Source organism: Corvus hawaiiensis, chromosome 9, assembly GCF_020740725.1.
Source record: "Corvus hawaiiensis isolate bCorHaw1 chromosome 9, bCorHaw1.pri.cur, whole genome shotgun sequence".
Taxonomy (NCBI): Eukaryota; Metazoa; Chordata; class Aves; order Passeriformes; family Corvidae; genus Corvus; species Corvus hawaiiensis.
In genome coordinates, this window is record NC_063221.1 from 25,660,292 (window position 1) to 25,682,091 (window position 21,800).

Sequence of the window (21,800 nt, forward strand, 5' to 3'; positions counted from 1 at the left end):
TGCTCTGCAACCCATCTTGCAGGAGCGGATCAAGACAACAAGCATCACTTCTGCCATGGGTTTCCTGTAGCCAGCGGAGTCCCCCCATCCCAGCCAGCACAGCAGTGCTGCCCCTGCTCTTGCTGTGGGGAATGTGATGGGGGGACATCAGGGCTTCCCACTTCCCACTGATACAGGGAACTACAGCCAAGAGGAAAGCTGGACAGCTGGGGACAGCAGCAACTTAAAATTGCACTAACATTCAAAAGCAGATTTCTGTCCACATTCCATTTTCTAAGAGAGAAACTGAAGCAAAAAAAGCTGCCTTTCTCTACTTTGGGAGACTTATGTCTCTTCTAACCCATCCATAACATTTCTGAGTTAGACGGCCAGAGCTCCTAATCATTTTATATCATAATCATCATTATGATCATTATATCATAATCATCTCTCATCCTTACATCCTTTTTATCCTACCTTTCTTTTGCTTCACCTCACACTCAAGATTGTAAAGTCTCTGCAGATGAACAATCTTCTTTTTCAGTTGGTACAATGCTCTGGCATTTTTTGAGGAACTGTTTCTCAAAATTACAATAGGAAAAGTTTTTGTCTGTCTAAAACCACACCTCAAAATTTCATCAGGGGTAAAATATTCTGTTCCTGGGTGTAATCTCATTAGACAAAGAGCTCTGTTCACTGAAAGCCAGGTAATTAAGGAGAAAAAACCACACATCTGAAGAATAATATTAGCTCTAGAAACAGCTGGATACATGCAGCTGCTGATGTGCAGCTGCACAACATGTTAAGCCTTGGTGTTCCACACATCTGTAACATTTTTTGCTTAAACTGGAAGTGGAGAATCAGGATATAAAAAAACCCAAACCCCAGCATAATTGTCCTCAATGAGAGGGTGCCTGTACCACTTGCCCATAAAGGCTAAAGATAAGGAAGCTTCTGAAATCAGTGTGAAACAACTGAGCTCACACACCAAATCCATATTTCTACAATCAAGGCTGTCTCAAAGGACAACATTATAATAAATCCAAGACTGTAGGCACGGTTCTCTTTTTCAGCCATTTTGGAGAAGAGAAAGGATTTAGTTTGCAGTCAAACTTACAAATATCAGGCGCTGTCTAGCACTGTGTGTCCTTAAAATATTTTTCACTCTTTTATGGATCTCGTCTCCATTTGCTGGTGAAGGCCACCCAGTGCTAAATCTGCAAGAGGGAGAGGAAAAACAAAGTGAAGAAATATTTTCTTCTTGAAAAGCTCTTTGGTTCAGATTTCTTTTTTCTTTTCATTATGAAGCATGCATCACTTCCTTCTATTTGGAACACACACAATGTTTAGATTTGATTCTTTTTCTCCTCTGGGGTGCAAATAAAGAAGCATTTCAAACCAGGGCATAAATAGTGTGCAGCCACAACACCAAGAGAAGATGCAAAACAGAAAATGTTGATGATTTTGTAACTTGAATACTGTTTTTGTAACGTTTGTGTGGCCCCTAAAAAATAGAAAAGCTGTACTATTCCCAGTGACCAGGTTTCAGCTGCCTCTCTTTAAAGGAAGTATTGCACACATCAAGTTCTTCTCCCTGGAATAAATCAAAAGGAAGGTAACCCCAATGCATCCAAATTGGAAAACATATGGAGTTAAAAACCTGCAAATTCAGTCTTTATTTCATAAGAGGAACTGCATTTTACTTTGGGTTTTTTTTTTTGGTATTAAAAACTAGGTAGCTTTCTTGGTATGAGTAACTTAAAACAAACAGCTACTTTTGGATTTTACCCTTTTACGTTTTGGCCCACATTTTTTTCCACTTTGCTAAAAAAAGCCCTCATCCTTCTCAGCAAGTTCAGAAGCTGGCAGAAATTTCATATCAATAGTTCTTCTCGGTCTCTTAAGGGAGGCAACTAAGATTTAAGAATGGGATTGTTTACATGCCAACCACATGTTATAATATTAAAAAAAACGTATTTTATTTTAAAGAGACATCAATAGAAGGAAAGAATAATTAAGGGAAAAATATGAAATGCTTCCTTATATAAGCTCATCACACTGGAAAGAAACAGAGCACCGAATCAAGACTGTGCATCTTCATTTCAATGTTTCCTAAGCTCTGAGAGCCTGACTTTGCACCAAGAAAATCAAAACTCATGATGTGGTATCATGCTAATGTGACCACGGGTCACTGGGCGAGCTGCAAGCTGGCAAACCAGGCACTGCCATCTGAGCTGCTGAACAGCAGCCAGCAGCAGCACGGAGCTGCCATTCCCTGGCTGGATTAGGAGCACCAGGAACACCGACATGCTTTGGTAGCTTCCCAAATTTGATGCAGTGGAGAAACAGCTCTGAGATTCCCCAGTTTGCTCTGTACAGCGACTGGGACTGCCAGCTCTTCTGCCCTCCTGTCTCCAGTTTATCACATTCCCTGCATTTTTATCCAGTCTAACACTCTTAAATCCCCAGTCTGATCGTGCCTGGCTCAGTTCACCTTCACCAAACCTCCAGAAATCTCAACACAGCTGAAGAACTGCCCAGCTCCTTCCAAAAAGAACAAACCGAGTACACAGAGAAAGCTTCAGTACAAAACAAGCAGCCTGTCAATGTTAAAATTAATGGAAGCAGGATCCTGAAAATGGGAAGTGCCACATTACCTTGAAGGTTGCAGGCAGGGCATGGAGTTCTTTGCAATTTTTTGGATCCTTCCTTTTATTACCAGAGACAGAGACTGAAACATAACTAGAAAGTGGCCAGTTCTCTGCTTTTGAGTAATCTTCTATTTTCTTTTATCTAAGCAACTTATTGGAACTCACTTATTGTTGCTTATATTTCCAAAATATCTCTCTTGGTTCTAAAAAGCTCCAGTATTTTCAGCCTATTTATGAGTTTCTTTAAATCAATTCATCTACTTGAGAATGCTTCTATTTTTCTTCAAGAAAGGGTGCCAAGAAATGACACAATATTGGAAGTATATAACATACAATCTGTAGGGGGATGTATTTCCATATTTCTAAAATGATTTTATCGTTGTTTATCCTTGCATCATTACAAGCAGGAATTTTCACCAAGTTGGCTCTAACACTCATATTGCTATCCTGAGAATTTGACAATTAATTCCAAACCCAAGAGCATGTATGGCAAATTCACATTGCACAATACTAGAACCCAGCAATCTGCTGCACTAAAAGATCTCACATAACTTCTAATAGAAAGTGAAACAGTTTGTGAATTTTGTTAGGGGAGAAAAGCATTGCCTTTAAAGAAACAGAAGTCTGAGTCCCTTAAGCAGGAAAGAACGTTCATTTCCCTAATGCAGTCAAACCCCATTTGATGTCCTGCATTACAATGCACGTCCTCTATCACCACCTGTGTTTTGAAAAAAACACTTTCTTTTTTAAAAAGAAGAGAGGTAAGGGAAAGGGGCTACAATGGTACTATCATCTTATGGCTTTGCATCAGAATTTACAACATTTACTGATATGAAAGGACCTCTGAAATGCACGTTTAAAAATCTGCATCCTAGATGCAGTGAGTCATTTCCCATTTGACAAATAAAAGATAGAGCCATGAAGTCATGGCATTTTCTCTTATTTTTACAGCAGCTGCTGTTCTTCCAACACTCAGGTTGCTTGCTCGGAGAAGCTGGAATAGATTGCCTTTGGGAAATAAATTTTATGAAATTCATATGTAAGATTTCAGATCATTGTTATTAATCGTAAATTTACAAATATCCTTGGAGATAAATGTATTTACTTTTGGGAAAAAAAAGAAAACCCAGCTTGCTATTGTACTCAGTTAGAAAATACATGGCTATGTCTGCAAGAAGAAGATTTAAGTACTTAATTCGAGAACTATTAAATTCTTTCTCCAGGTGATTTTATGGATCAATCCACTAGTGTGCGCTGTGGTATAACAAATGTTAGCCACTCACACAGGCCCCAAACTTTATTTACCAGAAAAAAAAACCAAAAAAAAACCTTAAGTGTGATTAAAAATGGTATCAGCTTCTTTTTAATTAGCTCTTCTAGTATTTTTATTGTCTAATTTTAGCAACAACTATAGAGTCTAACCAACGTTTAAAGAATAATGTTAATATTTACCAACTGAAACGCAAACTAAAATAAAATCATGCCTGAAATGTAACAACTATAATCTGAAATGAAACCTTTTTATGATATCCTAACTCTCCAATTGGAAACACTTTATAAAACAGGCTTTATAGCACAGCTTCTTGGAGTATAAATAAAGGGATTCCATTTGCCCGAAATCACCAATAACAACTCTTTAAAATGACCAGCTACTTATTTATGTGATTAAGGTGTCACTATCATATTGCAGTGTTCAAAGGAAAGTCATTTCATTTCAATGACTGTTTGTCCTGATAAACGAAATAAACTCCTACAGCTGTATTCTTTGTCATACTTTCAATTTTCCCTGTGACTTGCAAACATGCTGCAGTTACATCAGTTTAAATTGTTTATTGATTCCAATAGATTGTATAAACACTTTGGAAATATAGCTCAGTGACCTAGAAAAAGCCAGATCAATCAGAGAACTTTTCAAGATTAATTTCAAAGATGTTGTGTTGAGTCTGATCAAGGAAACAGAACCATTTTCCCTTGTAATGTGACTAAAAGGCATTTATTTTCTTTTATGAGATAAGGACTTTTTTTAAGGTCATACAGACAACATCTACCTTGGTGAAAAAAAAAAAAGAAGCCAAACAGACAGTGTAGATTTTGTGCTAAAGATTATTTTCATGTATAATTTTATCCACTAGGATGAAATACTCCATTAGAAATGCAAACAGGATACATCTACCCATGTACTCTACTCAAACAGCAGCTTGCAAACTTGAGAGCTGTAATAAATAGGAATTTTTAAATGTCAGACAATCCAATCATCCACTTGCACATAGCAAAAACATTAATATCACATTGGAGCAGGAGATATTAATACAGTTCAAATCAGCAGCATTAATGCCAGAGCCTTGTGCACAATAGTTGCAGTGGCTCTCGTGACCCCTTCCCCCAGAATGGCACCTCCCTGCCTTGGGAACAATTCCATGCATGTGGCCTCCACCAGAATTCATCAGCTTCAAAGACACAGACCTCATGCTGAGCAAAACCACATACAAGGACATCAGAGGAGAGAAATCAATGAAGCCCTGTAGTACCAGATTCACAACTGCAGAGAACGCTGCTATAATAATTGGGGGGAAGAGGGAGTAAGAACACTTAAAGCTGAGTATAACCTGAAAAAACCACAGCCTGCAAGAACTCACACGTGGAAGAGGAGAGAGTCTCAACAAAACCAAAAATATTTAACTCTGAAATAAAAAAACCCACCTCACATATTTTATATCTAGGCAGGTATTTATTCAGCATTCATGGCAGGGAAGGAAGCTGCTTTATTCTCATTTAAAAGGACATGAAGTGGTAATTCAGTAGGACAGACTGAGCTTGCAGTGCATACTGGTCTGTAAGGAGGCACAATAGAAAAGCTGGGCTACACTTCAGGGTTTTCCTGGTCTATTTAATCAAGGACACAGTTTTGGTTTGCTTTTTCTTAGAGTGACCGATGGCTGTGATGCAGCTCTGAAGTGTTTTAGAGGCTCTGTTTGTACATAGCAGCCTGAATTGTAATGAAGTTATACCAACACAAACCCCCTACATTCTCACAATGCTGGAAGTGGAGGAGGGTGGCTGCTTTCACAGTGGCACGATACTACTACGAAGCAGAAACAACTACACACAGACAGGGCCTTAAATCAACGCACAGAAGCCTAAATATTTGGAAGCAGAAGCTGACAGCTTAGCTGTGTACCAACTTGCTCTCCCTCTTCAGCAGGAAATGAAAAAAAGGTAAAATTTCTCATGTTTTCTATGTAGCTTCTCTTACTTCCAAAAGCCCTGTTTACAGTGGGGCCTTGAAGCACTTGTGACACATTCAATGCTGAGTTCTTAAATTAGTAAATGCTTTTTTCTCCCCTCCTTTTCATAACCAGCCCTTAAAACTGTGGCAATATACATCATGTGAAAAGTGAAACTTAATGGCAGACAGCTTCCGAAATTTCAATGAAAGTCAATACTCCAGCTGAGCAGTTGCTCCCAAAAGGTCGAAGTCATTGTGGTACTAAATCATTAGCATGTCACAAATTGGCTGCACCTCCTTATGCTCTTTGGAAGCTTTTCCATTACCTTCTATCTTCTTTGAATTTATTAATTTATACACAAAATGGCTCTGACAGCAATCAATTTCAAATTTACTTACTGCTGCAGCAAAATCAACCAATGAAGATGACAAATGGTACAGATGTTGGTCAAAAATATGAAACAAGGCTTAGGTATTGCTCACTTTTGCAGAATGTAGTATGAAATAACTGATTTTCAAGTGCTGATTCCAGAAGTTAATATTTAAAGGATACAAAATAAGTAAAGTTTCCCAAGAGGTGAGAGTGGTAAACCCAAAACCTTCCTACCAAAGTAAATTCCAAAACTCAGAAATAATGACTTTTAAATGGTTAGAAATAGACAAGAAACCTAGGTGCAGCCTCTCCTGAGAGCAAGCTTTTTTCCTAAGAAGTCTGCAGTATTTTTCAGTGTACTACTTTGTAATAGAAGTTCTCAAAATATAAAACATACCCTCTCACAGAAGCAAACCCTGTCTCAGGATGCAAGCCAGTCTCTAAAGCACCAGGTGAACCACCTACTTCTGTGTTCTGCTGTGCAATAAAAATAACCCCCAAGATCCTGGGATGACAGTTTTCAAGATCAGTGAAACCAAAAATTCTGGGTAACTGGTGTTTTCAAGGACTTCACATAGGCTCCAGTATTTCATTAATATATATTAGTAACTATCATTATATCTATCATTACCAATATCTAACTTCATGCTGTTATTTCCCTAGCACTTGGAAAAAGAGAATATAAAAAGATGGTAGTAAAACAACAGAGGAGTATTACAGAAGGGCATCTGATCCAGACTCTTAACCTCTGCCTCACTTCAAAGAGAACTTAGGTTTTTGTTAAATTTTATGGCAGGTAAGATCATGTATCAGCAGCATAACCAGGAGAACATGAAAAAAGGCATCGAACTGCACTTCAATCTGGAAACAAAAGCAGAAGCATGCTATTTCCAGAGTAGGAAAAAGAATCCTTTGATCACAAATGCACGAGAAGTAGCTCTGCCTCTCACATAACAGAAACAGTCAAATACTCCCATGATTGTTGTAGTCTCTTGAGGAAAGGATTTTTCTTGTGCCAGCACACAGCTCTGTTCAAAGGACTTCTTGACCTTATGGAATCCATATCACTATTTCTCTTTTTCTTTCTGACAAGTACTTTGCTGCAGGTTTCAGTGCTGCAAGGAAGGCTTAGCTTGTAAGTCCCCAAGAAAAACACCATCTTCTAGGAGTGCATGAGGATGTCTATGCACCATGAAAGCAAGGTCTGGACTCCAATTTTGCTTTCCTGAAGCAGCACTGAAAGAACAGAGTGCGAATGCTCTTTCCCAAAGCATCCAGGATGCTCCTCTCTGCACTAAAGGCCACTGATCTCTGCACAACCAACCAAACAACTGCCTTGGCACACTGTGGGACACACACCATGGGCAGGAACTCAAGGGTCTGTATGTGCCACTGGTCTGCACAGGAGCTCCAGTCAAACCTCACAGAATCACGAATAGTGAGGGATGAGAGGGACCTCTGGAGGGTTGTATGGCCACATCACTCCGTTGAGTGTCAGCCTCCAGCATCAGCAAATGCTTTCCTTACACGATGTGCATAATGAAAATGTAAAAAGAAAGTATGAAAAATCAATATTCAAAACTTGGCTGTCTTGTTCAATAGTAAATCTATTTACAGTTCTGCTTCTGACTGAAATCCCAGAGGAAAGGGGAAGAGGATTGATTTGTGGTGTCTCTATCAGGCTCAAAGAAAGGGACTGAAAACTGCCAGGAAGGATACAAAAGGGCTCAGAGGACCTTGCACAAGACCCCAATTTCTGTCTCACTGAAAAGCATTGCAGTGGCTTAACAAGTACACAGCAGGGCTCTGGGAAGTACTCCCAAGAAGGCAGACAGTCACTTCACACTACTTTAAAAAAAAAGAAAGGGAAAAGAGGGAACTAAAGGTCGAGGTGGGGAGTCAAGTTTCGTATTGACTGTGAGTTGACTAGCATTAAAAATAGTAGCCTGGATATGCTAAGCAATTTGTCTTTGTACTTCAAAATAAAATTGAGGAAATAAACACCAAATGCTGTGAGATAAGACTCCATATTCTTGCAATTACACTAACACTGCTATACTTTCAGTGCACTGATTTCCTCTGTATTTCTATGATCTGAACAGCAGCGTTTGCATGCATTTCCAAACATTGACCTCTAAACCATGTTTGTCATTCCAAGTATAACTCTGAGTACACAATCAGCTAAAACCATTGTTATCTCAGCAGCATGAAACAGAGATCAATTTTTTTTAGACTATGCCCTTTATTTCTCATTTTGAATTTCTTTTCCAATGACAGAAGTAAATGGTTACATATTTTACATAAAGAGATGTTACAGCTCTGAAGAGCTGAGAACATTTGCTTTAATAAGAAGAAAAAACATAATTTCACAAGATCAGAAATCTCTTCTGGAGAGAGGCTCATAAGAGAAAAAGCAAGAACATTCAGACAAGTTCAAGATTAACTGGCAGACGACTGAATTACCATGCATGTAACAGCAGCTCACAACATAAAGACCTTCCTGCTATCAGTAGAAAGCACCCCCATCAGCTTTAAATAAAATGTGTATATAATGTAGCCCCAACCCCTCCAAAAGGAGTCCAGCTGAAAGAAGGATTAAAAAGTTACCATGACAATATCTCTTCCCCAGATATGGGTAACTAATGCACAACCATTGTCACAGGAGAGTGGGGAGGCAGACAAGATTACAAAGAAACCTCCTTCAAACCCCAGATACATCCTAATCTCTGTGTAACACTTCTCAAGACACACTATTACACAGAACAACTAACAAACAAGTTTTCAAGCAGAGGAAGATGTTAGAACAACAACTTGAACTCTGTGAGTATTAAAAATTCAGTCCCCACCTGCCATCTGTCATTTTTCTTTTTAAAGAAAAAAACGGAGACAGTTTTTCTATTTTGGAAACAAGCATTAGGCTGTGTGTAGGCTGTGAAATGCAACCTGCAAGCATGGACTAACTTGGTGCCAATGGTAACAGAGTGTGAACTGGTCACCAAAACGTATCTTCAGCATTCAGGATGGGTCATCAGTTTAATCCTTTGTTTCTCCCAGTTATTTTATGTATTGGCTTACTCAGGCCTAGCTTTGCATACAGTCTTCCTGTTCCCAGAAAGCCAAACAGTAACTTACTACTTGAATGTACAAGAGAAGCACAAGAACACGTTCTATTCAGCAGGAAGCAGGGAATACTCTCCTCGAAGGACTGGAGGGCTTAAGCATGAAACCATCTCTTGCTTTTTGACATTTCTTCCATCCCACCCCCAAAAGACACTGAAGGTTGCTCAAAATATTAATTCAGGGACTGAAATCCACTGAATTAAGGGATATTTGAAACTGTTCCCTACCCAGTCCTACTGGGGTCAGTGGAGATAACTAAGAAAAATAATTGAAAAATAGCAATTAATATACACACAATTGCTGCAGAGGTCCATGCTTCAGCTCAAAAAATCAAAACCAAAATCTTGGGATGTCAACAAAGTGAAAAGATTGGAAAAAAACACACTGAGTAGATTAAAGCTAGCCCAAGCATGTCAGTCACACATCTGAGTACAGCACAGCCACAAGTATGTGCTCAAAAACACCAGTCTGAAGTCAGAAGGAAAAAAGGTTTCCCAGTACCTACTGTAAAGCTTACTTGACATGTATCTGTATTTATATCCCTGAGATTCCAATCACCTCTGAAACAGTGGTGATTCATTTAAGTGATGATTTATTTATTCTGTTTCAGATGGACATTGGCAGCCTAAAATCTGGGGTGTCATCATTTCAGAGATTTTCATTGCCATGTTATTAGGATTGCAATCATCAAGCAGAGAGGTGATGGCAAACACAGCAAACAGAAAAGTCAAACAACAACACAGCTCTTGCAGGAAGATTTTTCAGTCTTTTCAGCCCTCACACCTCCAAACATGCAAACTACAGTCATGCAGGCACTGTTATCATCTGCTCACGTTCCTAGTTCCACAGTGCCATGAACAAGACCAGGGCATTACCTTTCCCTCAGAGAAGATCGATTCAGCACAGAAGTCAGAGAAGGCTCCTGAACTGCTGGAGGTGCTGGATGCTCCAATGAAGCAGCAGAATGGGACTCTCTGTTGGGTGGATCTGAGCTCACATCCTCCTTGGAAGCAGCAGAACTGCCCAAGCCTTTTCCACGGGTAGATTTGGCCTGAAAAATACCCCACCAAACTAAAATTTATTATGAATATCAAGATGTACAATTTTCATGTTTTTATTTCTCAAACCAAAAGGTTAAAGGTTGTACATTCATTCAGGAATATCTGTCTGCTGGGGAAAGAACAAGGACCCTTATTTCATACAAAAATCCATGGTCTAAAATAAATCAACAAGTCTCAGAGGAATCTGTTGGTAACTAACACACCATCTTACGTGAAACTCTAACAGCCCTTTTATCAACTTTTCTCAGTGCACAACTTAAAGGCTTAGTCAGGAATCTCACAGATTCAGAATAATGCCTGAGAGTCTAAACAACCCATGGAACAATCCAGAGGTGGCACAATGTAATAAACTCACGTGGTACACAGAACTACAGTCCTTGCCAATAAAAGTTTGGAGTCTGATGAAAGTGTGCTTAACATATATAACAAAGTTCATACTTAAAATTCCCTTTCTTTCCACCTCCCACTTATCATCAGTTCTCCCAGCCATTACGAAATTGGAGAGGGCACACATAATTAAATGCCTAAACCCACAATTTTTACAGTACTTCACGAATGCTGGCAGAAAACAACTAAATGAGGATGTAAAGAATAAAACCCAGAAGAACCCTGACATTAATCTTCAGATTCTTTCAATACACAAAGAACCTAAAATCTGAAAAAGAAAGGACGTGAAATACCACAGCAGTGGCTTGCCAGTTGTACCAGTGCTACCTTTGCACACAATTCCAGAATGAAGGATGCTCTCAGAATAACTGGTAAGGCAAATGCAAGCTGCCTTTAAAGGCTCCTCTATGGCCTTGCTGCAAGCCTTAATGCCAAGGAAAAGCAAGTTTTGTATTTGCAGCCAACTTTACAAAGTACTAAGTTTCCTTTTACTGTTTGTAGATAACCTGCCAGCAGGCCTTAACTAGGCTAGATCAGATTTAAAATGTCCTTTTTCTTGCTTTTGATACTACTGTAGATAAAGTTTCAAAAATACCTATGCAAGACAATCCAAGAAGGACTGTCTTCCTAAAAACCAGTGTGCAAGCAATAACACTTTGAAGTACTCACTTCAGCTTTCTTGGGTCTGTAGCTGGCAAGAGGAGAAGGATCTGGAGAAAGAAAAAAGGTCCATGACAGAAGAAATCAAAAAAAGACATTTGCATTTCCTAAATTCTATTAAATCTTTTATAAAACATCCTATCTCTCTTCACAAACAAAACTAAAGCAATTTATTATTATTATACATTATCTCCTCAGAATATTTCAGGAAATCACCTTCTTTAGCTGAAAGCCATGACCTCACATTGAATAGAATACAATGCTTGAAATAATGAATCAGTGTGGGCACCCTCTTCTCACAGACAGAAGTGGCACATTTTGTTACACTATTCATTGCTTAAATCAGTATCAAAACAAGCTCTGCCATTCCCAAAAATTCCCACGTACATTGCTCTACCTTACTAATCCTCTCTGAACAACCATCATTTCCCTACAGCCATCTCTCCCTCCTCCTATCACCTCTGCATTCCTTCCCTCACCACCCACTGACCCACAGACAAGAAGTCCAGGGAAACAAACATCTTAGGGCTGTACTGGTTTAGGATTTTTCACAGTGTCAATATGCATCCCTGAGGGACTGACATTAAATTTTCCTTCTTGGTCTGGTCTACCAGTTTGTACTGAACAGCCCTCACACTGTGACCCAGGAAAATCAAAAAAGGACTAAACTCTATGTATTAAGATTTCTAATCCTAGGAATCTGTTCTTTTCAGAAGTTACAGTAAAGCCTCAAGACACAGGCAGGTGACCAAAGAATCCTCTGGATATTAATACTGAGGTAGGTTTTGGTCTCCGAGCTACTGGCCAGAAATCATCAGCTCCTTTTGTAAGTGTGCAATGCTATCAGATGATCTGGTCTGTTACATTATCCAGCTATCACAGATTGGCAAGTCTGCTCCCAAAGGGGATGTGAAACCTTTAAAATCCAGCACCCAGTGCAACGACAAAGAACAAATGTAAAATAGCATGTTCATAATGATTTGCTGTACAGAAAATTATAATTAGTGAGGAAATGAAATAAAAATGAGGCAGAGCATACATAAACAAATACTGATGAGACTCATTAAAATCCTCGTATTGTCAGAAATATGCAATAAAATTAAGTTTGAGGACACTTCCCTAAATTTCTGGTCCCACACTTTTTATTAAACTCTCACTTACTGATACCAAAGGCTGCTGAAGCAGATATTGGAGCATATCCTGGATGCTCATTAATAATGGTAAGTCACTGATCCACTACTCACAAATACTGCTGAAATAAACATTATTCATCTGTGAAGAAACAGAGTCCTTGAATTTCAAAATAATCAATACTCCAAGCCTGATCAACACACCTACAAACCATGGTGCAGATTTGCTCCACCATCCAAGTCAACAAAAAAAGTGGAGTGAAACAGAGCACTCGTCTGGGCTTTGGAATTCTCTCCTCCTATTTTCATATTATGTAGAACTATGTTCCAAGCTTCATGAGGTAAAGAGCTATTCAAGGGCACCCTTTGGAGCAGTAATTTATTCAGTATTCTTCCTTTCCCTAGGAAGAACTAACAGCTTGTTCTCCATCATAGACTGAGATTCTCATAATAAATAAAAAACCAAATAATAATAAAAAGCCCCAAATAAAACTACTTACTGAAGAAATGAAAAGCATGAATGAGATATGTAGTAGAAAATACTGACCAGAGGGTGCCTTGGTCCAGGCTTCTGCTGTGCTTTCTCGTGGGGAACACCAGGTATGAAGTTTAGCACCAGGACTTGGTTGTCCAACCTGAAGCACAGCACAAATACTGTTAAAATGCTCAGTATGAGATGTATCAATTCCTGTTTTTTCTGGTTTTCTTCATAAGATCACAACTAGTACTTTCTGAAATATTTTATTCTATTTAAGTACTATTTTAGACTATTTTCATAACACTTGGCTCATGTACATTATTAGCAATACTGTGCATAAACAAAAACAGTGCTAAAAAGGTCTAGAAAACTCTGAATATCCCAATGTTGAAAGAAAGAGAAAATACAGATAGTTTCTCCTTCATCTGTAGTGTCTACAGTCTTTTTAAACAATTGTTGGTGTCTCATACTTGTTCTAAACAGCTCAGATCTCACCAAGAGAGATCTGAATCTCTTCCTAATTAAAAAGTTACATTTAATATAATCCAATTTTAATCTTCATGTCACACAAAATCTCCAGGCCAAAAGAGTTCTTAGTAGCAAAGATGCCCTAAAAGGAGCATTCTCAATCTAGAAAGGCCATGACAGTCAGGATACGCTGAATTAAGAGACAAGCTTTTTCCTTTTTTTTGTACAAACATAACCAAGCATTGAAAATCAATAATCAGTGTTAATGATGCTATAATTAAACTGTGAACTTCACCTATAGATCAAAAACCAGAAAAATTGAATAAAAGGAGTTAAAAGAAAAATATTTGAGAGAAACAGTTGATTGATGAATGATTATTGACCTATTAAGGCCATTTTGAATTTCTAAAAGGTAGCTATATGTAGACTAAAACTTGGAAAAGAATTCTAAACTTTGAAAATATATTATTAATTAATTAGTATCAACACTAAGCAAAAAGATAAGGTAGAAGCAAACTATTTAACCACTAGATTATCTAACTGGTTGTCGTAAGTGCCCAGAATTGTAGCCCAATCATAATGTCACAGCACAGAATATGAACAATCCCATTTCTGCCCCTACCAATTCAAAGTGATTTTTCTAAAAACAGAGGATTGTTGCAATAAGAAGAAAAATTAAGAGGGGGGAAAAAGAATATGAGTATATGGTCCTCCAAATGGCTGGGAAATGTAGCCCCTTCATTTTAAAAGACTTATACACAATTTCTGTAAGTAAGTACCTAATTTCAGGACCATTTTTCATGTATGGCAAAAAGTCCTTATGCTATGAACTCTAAGTGTTTGAGATGTAGCTCTGAGCAAAGGAAGTGTTCCGAAGATCACAGGATGTCAACATAAAAAAAAGTTGAAAGAGAGGAAGTGCAAGTGTTCATAATGTGACTAGACACTCTGTCTTTAAAGTCTTATTCAGGAATTTTTAATACTAATATCAATTACTTCCAAGCTGAATTTATACACCTATTATCCTGTCTAGTGTGCTGGAAGAAAAGAAATGGGGCCTCAGAGAATTTAACCACGATATTCATGATAGAATTTGATCTTTGTCTGTTACTAAAGCGGATAAAAGAAATTTTATTTTAGTTAATTTTACATTTAAATCACTCTGTGACAGACCGCTAAGGAGAGAAAAATTATTCATCTAAACTAAGAGCTGAATGAATTTTTGGAGCGCTATTTAGTGAAAGAACAATATTTGAACGAAGCTTAAGCTGGAAGTACCTTGGAGCAAATACAAACCCGTCTGATTACAAAGGGAGGTTTGTCAGTGTCTCTCCTGAACTCGTGAGGCCCGAGGTTCAGATGGGCCAGTCTCTGCCTGGCCTCCTCGGAGAGCTCGCACATGCGGCGCTTGGTGTACGGGGACGGGGAGCGCGACTTGGAGGCAATCGTGGGCTGCTCGTAGCTCTTCACTGCCGAGCTCTGCCTGTCCTTCTCAGATGGAGGAGGGTTTTTCTTTGGTAGCTTTGAGTGCATCTTTCCTTTTGGGGTTGAATGATGCACCCAATTCGTATCAGCCTGAAGTGAAGAAGAGAAATCATCTGATTTGACAGCGTGTACGATAAAGATCGCCGAACATAATGCAAACAAGGAATTAATAATTTTAACAGGAAGAGATGCCATGGCAGCTGAAGTTGCCCTCACAAAACTATAATCAAACAGCAATTTAAAAAACAACGTGTTTACCATTTTCTCTGAAACCAAAAGAAGGTTAAACACCCAGTACTACACATTAGATGTCAAGTGTCTGATACTTACTCAATTAGCTTTCTCACACAGTTAGTGGAGACAGTAAAAATTAAACTGAATTTTGTCACAAGTTGCTTTAATACAAACTTTACCTGAATTAGATATACACAGGTTTGAAGCATATTTTTATCTGTTTAAGCTTTTATTTTAAAATTCTTACCTTTTAATATAAAAGATATAAATTAAAATAGGAGCCTATTTAATAGTTTGAATTATATGCATTTAGAGTTGCCTAAAGCTTCAAAAGAAGTGCAACTACATTCTCGAAAATTTGTATTTTCTTGGATCATGGTGAATTTACTAGTTCTTTAAAAAGTTATAACCAAGAAGTAGTGTTTAGTCAAGAAAAATAATACTCTTCCTGTCAGAAATTCTTATTCAAGCTGGAGCTAGTTGACATTAGCCCTAAATCTGAATGTTGCATGTACTCCTTTGGTTCAGAGGAACGGAGAAATAAAATGTCCAGCTTGCCTTTAAGCCTTTTCCTCTATACCCAGCCACTGGATGGGTGAGGCCGAGGCTGTGTGTTTGTTTTGCTTTGACTTGAACTTGGCAGCACACAGAATACTCCTACCACTCCTCTGAACTCCCACTTGTGCAGCTGATAGTGGGACACAGCATGGACTTGGCCCACACAAAGCCAGGCCTAATTCTCTAAGACTAATCTCAGCTTCATCAGAAGCAGGCGGTGCTGCTTCTGGCTTAGACCAGTTGTGAAACTGGACCTTCACTGTAACACAAGCAAATCTGAGATGCCATTCATAGATACTTTCAGGAGCAGTTTAAATTTTAAATCAAATCGCCCTTATTCAAGTCACCTTCACTGAAGCCACTTTTCTGACAATGACAATTTTCACTGATTTTTAATTCTTCTTCTCTCTCGATATATTTCATTTGCTAAATTTGGAAGAAGTTTCTCACTGAAGTCATTAGCAATGCCACCAACAGGTCAAAGTCACCTAAGTGTCTTTGCACACAAGCCTTCCTGACAACCATTCCATTTTAATGATGCTGCACCATTTTTCAATAGTACAGCAAAAAAGGGAGGACGTAAGAGTAACTCTACATGACAGCTTGTGCCAGAAATCCAAACCAAAATTCCAATCTGTGAGACCAGAGAAGAGTGCTACTTCACCTTTAACTGTACTCATAGCCAAAGCAGCATTTCCAGATTAATGTAGGTGACAGCCCTTTCAACAAAAATCTGCATTTCCATTACTGTCAATGATACAGTTATGGAAACAATTAAAATTAATTGGTTTGGTTTAATAGTGTACCTTCTCTAACTTCACCTAGTTTTCACTGTCCTTAATTTTAAGTGTCAGCAACAAATGGTGAGAAGCCATCTTTCCACGTACAAATACACCAGGGACTGACACTTCAGCTGATCACAGAACACAGCAGTTGATAATTGTTTCAGATTCAAGGAACTCTCAGCATCTACTGTCATGCACCAAACCCACTCCTTACTCATACTTGATTAAAAATTTAATCAAGTTGTCAAGCACCCATGATACCTGCTTTAACCACAACAAAAGAATGAGAAAAGTTTGAAGCGAGCAGCACATGCAAAAATTGGAAGCAAGGCTATCAATATTAAATCTAGAAATTAAACTGCAAACAATTAAATTGTGCTAACCTGTATGTGACTCCTTCCAGAGCTTAACAGACTGTCTGAAATAAGGGAGATTGTAGAAAATCTCAATTTTGGTGCAATTCCCTAGAAGAGAGACAATAATTGAACATCCAACTCAAGATAAAGGGTATCAAAGAGGTAAATGTCACCTAATGTAACAAACCATTCCTAATTTTCAGCCATTTCCTTTGTTAATTTCAGCCTTTAATAAAGATAATTAGAAAAGACAGAACAGCAATGGTAAATGTCAAGATGCTAACATTTGCATTTCTGACAATTCAATTACAGATGATTACACTGCTTTTGTACAACAATTAAGGTCTGACTTTTATTTTAATACCTTTTTTTTTGTCAAAAGCACTTTTAAAGATTTTTCATGCCATGCTATTTGGCATAAATAAAAATTTCAGTCATGCTCTAGAAGTTTCACTAATGCTAACTTTGTAAACTTGTCTGAGAACAGTCTCAGTTGTGCCATCTCTTTTGTAAAAACATTTTGTTTAATCAGTCAATCACACCGCAAATAACCATTCATTTGTAACAGCATGACTAAGAATACCCTTCATTCCTTCATCTTTAGAATAGTCTCATTTCTGTGGATGTCTCCCTTGTTCCATAACCACGTTCCACTCCCTCACAATCCCCTCCTGCCCACAGGGCAGCCCTAGTTTGTCCCACTTGGATCAGCGGGGTCCAGCTGGGCCTCCTGGTGGAGCACAGCACACACGGAGTAATGGCCAGCAAGTCCCTCCATTTTCACATCATTAACAGCTTCTGCTCCACTCACCTTCTTTTACTACAGCCATGGCTAGGAATGTAACACCTCAGAAAACTATTGCCTTTCAAATTCACTGAGCATTGGTCAATGCAGTCAAAATTTACTGGGTGTAAAGGACAGAGATTATGACGCACAAGCATTATATCCCAAACAGCAGCATCAAAAAAGGCATAAAAGAACTAAATGCCACATATGCTATAAACAAGTGGCAATCATCTATGTGCATCTTATAGAGCTCTGCAGAACTCAAGAGAGAATCAAGTGCCCCTAGAAATTTCTACCCTCTCTTCTTTCAACATGGACAGAATTTGCTGCCTGAGGCATCTCAGTGCATGGGCATTTGTGCACATGAACACACAAAATCACTGAGACATGAAAAGGAGCTGGGTGTGTTTGTGACTGTCCCACATTTGTAAGAATTAGCAGGAACTTCATGAGTGAAGTCTATTGATGAACCAAACTATTCTCTACCACCTGCCTAAACACTGATTTCCCATTAGGGAATATGATCTGGCCCCAGGATAGATTATGGAAATGTAAAGACAAAAATGCCAAGAAAGCTCAGTCATAGCAATTAACAGAGTCCAGGATTCAATCAAGTCAAGTTATGGCATATAAAAGAGGTTTTAAATCTGATCATCTTTAATCAACTCGTTTTTACTACTAATGAATTGTCAAGTGCTATCAACAATTTAAAAAAGGACACATCAGAATTAGTATGTCTACTATAAAATGCAACAATAGAGCACCTACTGCTCTTACAGAGATTGGAAATGATTACAAAATTCTTAAGAGCTCATACCTAAAATATGACACAAACCATGGTTTCTTCAGAGAAATAGTCTTCGGAGAGGGAATATAGGATGGCATTCGAATGCACAGGCATTCAAAATCACCGCATTGCGGTGTGATTGAATGCACAGGCATGTCAAAAGCAACTCAAAGGCCAGAAGCCATCAGAGGACTTGCTCTGTTTTTTGCAGTACCAAACTAGATATTGCTGAAGGATATTCAACACAGAATTACATGAAGACTGTCATATAGCCCCAAACACATCTGTAAATGAAAATCCAGCCAGAAAGTTTTTGGGATCTCTACTGCTTCTGGCTTAGTGGTGTCTGCAGCATCGAGCAGTCCTGCACCAATCATTAAACAGAAGGGACATAATAGCAATTTGACCATAGAAAAAGTACAAAGGTGGTTCTGTTTACAAGAATACAAGTCTAATACGTGCTTTTGACAGTAAGGAGTATGAGTACAACTCTAGCTTAAAAAAGCATGTATGAATATAACAGAAGGTCTTATACTGGCATGCTAATAGAAGATAGCATAACTAAAAAGAAACTGTTTTAAGTAATGTGGCAAATACTGCATGAAGGTGGGGAATGGAGATAAGAACATCTGTAAGAAATCACTACCACAGTCCAGGCATAAACATATTCTGAAAGGCAAAGGTTGCAGAGAAATACAGAAGAGCCAGCAAGAGCCTCATCTGGGCAACACTGGACCAGGAGAGATAACTCGAGGCATGTCTTGTATGCACACAGAGTTTGTAAACCTCGTAAGACATTTAGCCAGAGACATTATCAGCCAAGTGCCAGATTTCTGGAGGAGTTCTGATCCTCTCGACTTGGGATTCCTTCCAAGTGGCAGATTAGCAGTGTTAATCAGATACGGCTTGTCACTGCCTATCTGAACTCCACAACCGTAACCTTGCTGTTGCTACCTTTATTTTTTTAATAAAAGACAAATTTTTTGGGAATCAAAGTGCCACTGAAGCACATTCAAAAATATTCAACATCTCAGCTGGCTATAAATAACTTTTCATGTGGGAAGAACATAGCTTCACTAGCATAGGAATAACGTGAGGCTTCTCACGACCTTGTTTAACACCTCCTCTTGCTTAGCATTCACATCCAGTGCTTCGTGCTGACAGACTTAGCAGGAGACACCAGTAAAGCTCAGGGAACACTGGAAGATGGAGGCACTTGAGACTGCATTTCTACTGGAGGTAAGAATCCTTTCACAGTTAGTCCATTTGGCAAGTGAGGAGAGGAACAAGAAGTTAATTTTGAGAGCCTCCCCTCAATGCCATCAAACACAGCTTCTGTATTACTCACTGAAAAGGGAGTCACTATGCCAAAATCCTCTCTTAAACTGTACTTTCAGCTATGGAGATGGGACAGAGCAACAAAGGCCTCTCCAGTCCCTGTTCCAGGGCAGAGATGGATTTTGTTTATGCTGCTCCCAAGGACACAGAAGTATGTCTTACATCAGTCAACTTTTTAAAGCTACTACAGTGCCATCACTCATCAGCTACACATCCAAATTACTCTGACCACATCTTCTCATAGCTCGCAAGTTATGGCACCTTCTCTTTATTAGAATATATGTAATTTTTGTTTTAAAGAGCTCAGTTTGACAAAAACCATCAAACTACTCTAGTGGCTCTGCTTCTACAAACACTCACTATATTCTATTCACAAAAAAAGTCTAAAAACATGTAGCTAATACCACCTCATTTGTTACTACCTCCCTATTCTTTCTCAACACCAGGAAAGTACCTATTCTATGAGCAGTATGAAAGCAAAACAGTCGCACCCCATCTCTTGAGCCACACCACGATGTATGGGATGAGCCATATCAAAGAGATACTACAGCCAAAAAACAATGGTTGTTTTTGCAGGGACAGTTTAAGTTGCTACAGAATCAGACATTTTGCAGCACAAAATCACAACTTTAATTCATTCAAATGTAACACAGCATTAGATACCAAATTAGCACTCCTAACTGCAAGTGTCTGGGCAGTTTCCAGGTTGCCCTTTCAGGGGAAAGATTACACCAGCTGAAAGATACCAATGAACTTTAACCAGCATTTCCCTCCTCCTACGTGCTTTTAGTCCAACCACAATGGACAGGGTAATTGAGTCCCTATCCAAATGTCCTGCCAGTCCAGCAGTAAAACTTAACTAAAATAGACCACACAAAACAAACTCCAAAACAAATCATTACCATCCTCCTTAAAGTGCCTTCCCTGGGTTATTCTGGTGACAACTAAGATTTGACAATCAAACTTTATGAAAGGGCAGTGTGAAATGAATTAATTTTCATTTAATATGTACTTGAGCCCTTATCTCCAGAAAATGAGCATTAATTCATTGCACTCATTCTGCCAATTAGCTGTTGTTCCAATATGCGAGGGAGAGGGACCAAGGAGGAGGGTTACATGGTTTATCTGTTGAGAACCATGAAGTCAATATGACATCTCCCTCTTCTCCTGCATCCTTTCAACCACCAGCTGCAGCACAGATTAAACTGAATGGAGACATGTCATGGTGCCACACTGCAAACCAAGTGGAAACTAACTTTTTCACATTAAATAATTTCTTGAAGCATTTTGAAAAAAGATTCTACTTTCCCCGAAGTTCAACTGTGGATTTGTACATTCAACACCTTAAAATGGCAAAATCTGTCAGAAGTAACGGCTTTTCATTTGAAGCAGTTCAAGGGGTTTCTTCAGTGAAGCAGACTGTGTCATAAATACAATTCACAGACATTCACTCACTGTGAAAAACGGGGACCTCTTCATTAAAATCTCACGCTCTAAACCACGGTGCCCATGGGTAAGCTTAGGGTCAGGGAACAGGAAATCTCTTGTATTTTCTTCATATGTAGCTAGAACTTTTCCCACTAAAAAGAAAATACATACTTTAATTGGAAAATAGACAAAGCCATACAGCACAGACACCACACAGAGCCATGTTGAAACCAGGATAAATTTTGCTCTTTACAAATTAACAGCATGGCTCTAAAACTCCTATCGCACTAGGAAATAACCTCATCAAGTTAAATCAGCAGCAGAAATGTGCAGAATCTACTATGAAACTATGTTTAAATGTTACTGGAAAAAAAATTAAAAAAGATTGTGTTAACTGTTCCATAACAGACACACAAAAAGTTTTCTTTAGACAACTTTTCAGTAGTCTTTCCCTTCCACACCACAGGAAAATACTTATTTTTTTAATGGCAGCCAATCCCTTATGAAAA

General features: G+C 38.6%; 1 protein-coding gene across 4 annotated transcripts in view; it reads right to left on the reverse strand.

The window, feature by feature from the left end:
* Window positions 1-21,800, reverse strand: part of SPATA6 (spermatogenesis associated 6) — a 41,974-nt gene that overhangs the window by 12,122 nt on the left and 8,052 nt on the right. For 2 of the 4 annotated variants that reach the window (XM_048313123.1, XM_048313126.1), the window contains exons 5-11: window positions 21,319-21,443; window positions 16,979-17,059; window positions 14,812-15,108; window positions 13,135-13,222; window positions 11,467-11,507; window positions 10,225-10,400; window positions 1,097-1,196 (exon numbers count right to left, since the gene is read on the reverse strand). In XM_048313123.1, coding sequence (XP_048169080.1) covers window positions 1,097-1,196; window positions 10,225-10,400; window positions 11,467-11,507; window positions 13,135-13,222; window positions 14,812-15,108; window positions 16,979-17,059; window positions 21,319-21,443 — 908 coding nt within the window. The remainder of the gene's footprint in view (window positions 1-1,096; window positions 1,197-10,224; window positions 10,401-11,466; window positions 11,508-13,134; window positions 13,223-14,811; window positions 15,109-16,978; window positions 17,060-21,318; window positions 21,444-21,800) is intronic. The other 2 variants (XM_048313124.1, XM_048313125.1) reach the window with 2 other exon arrangements.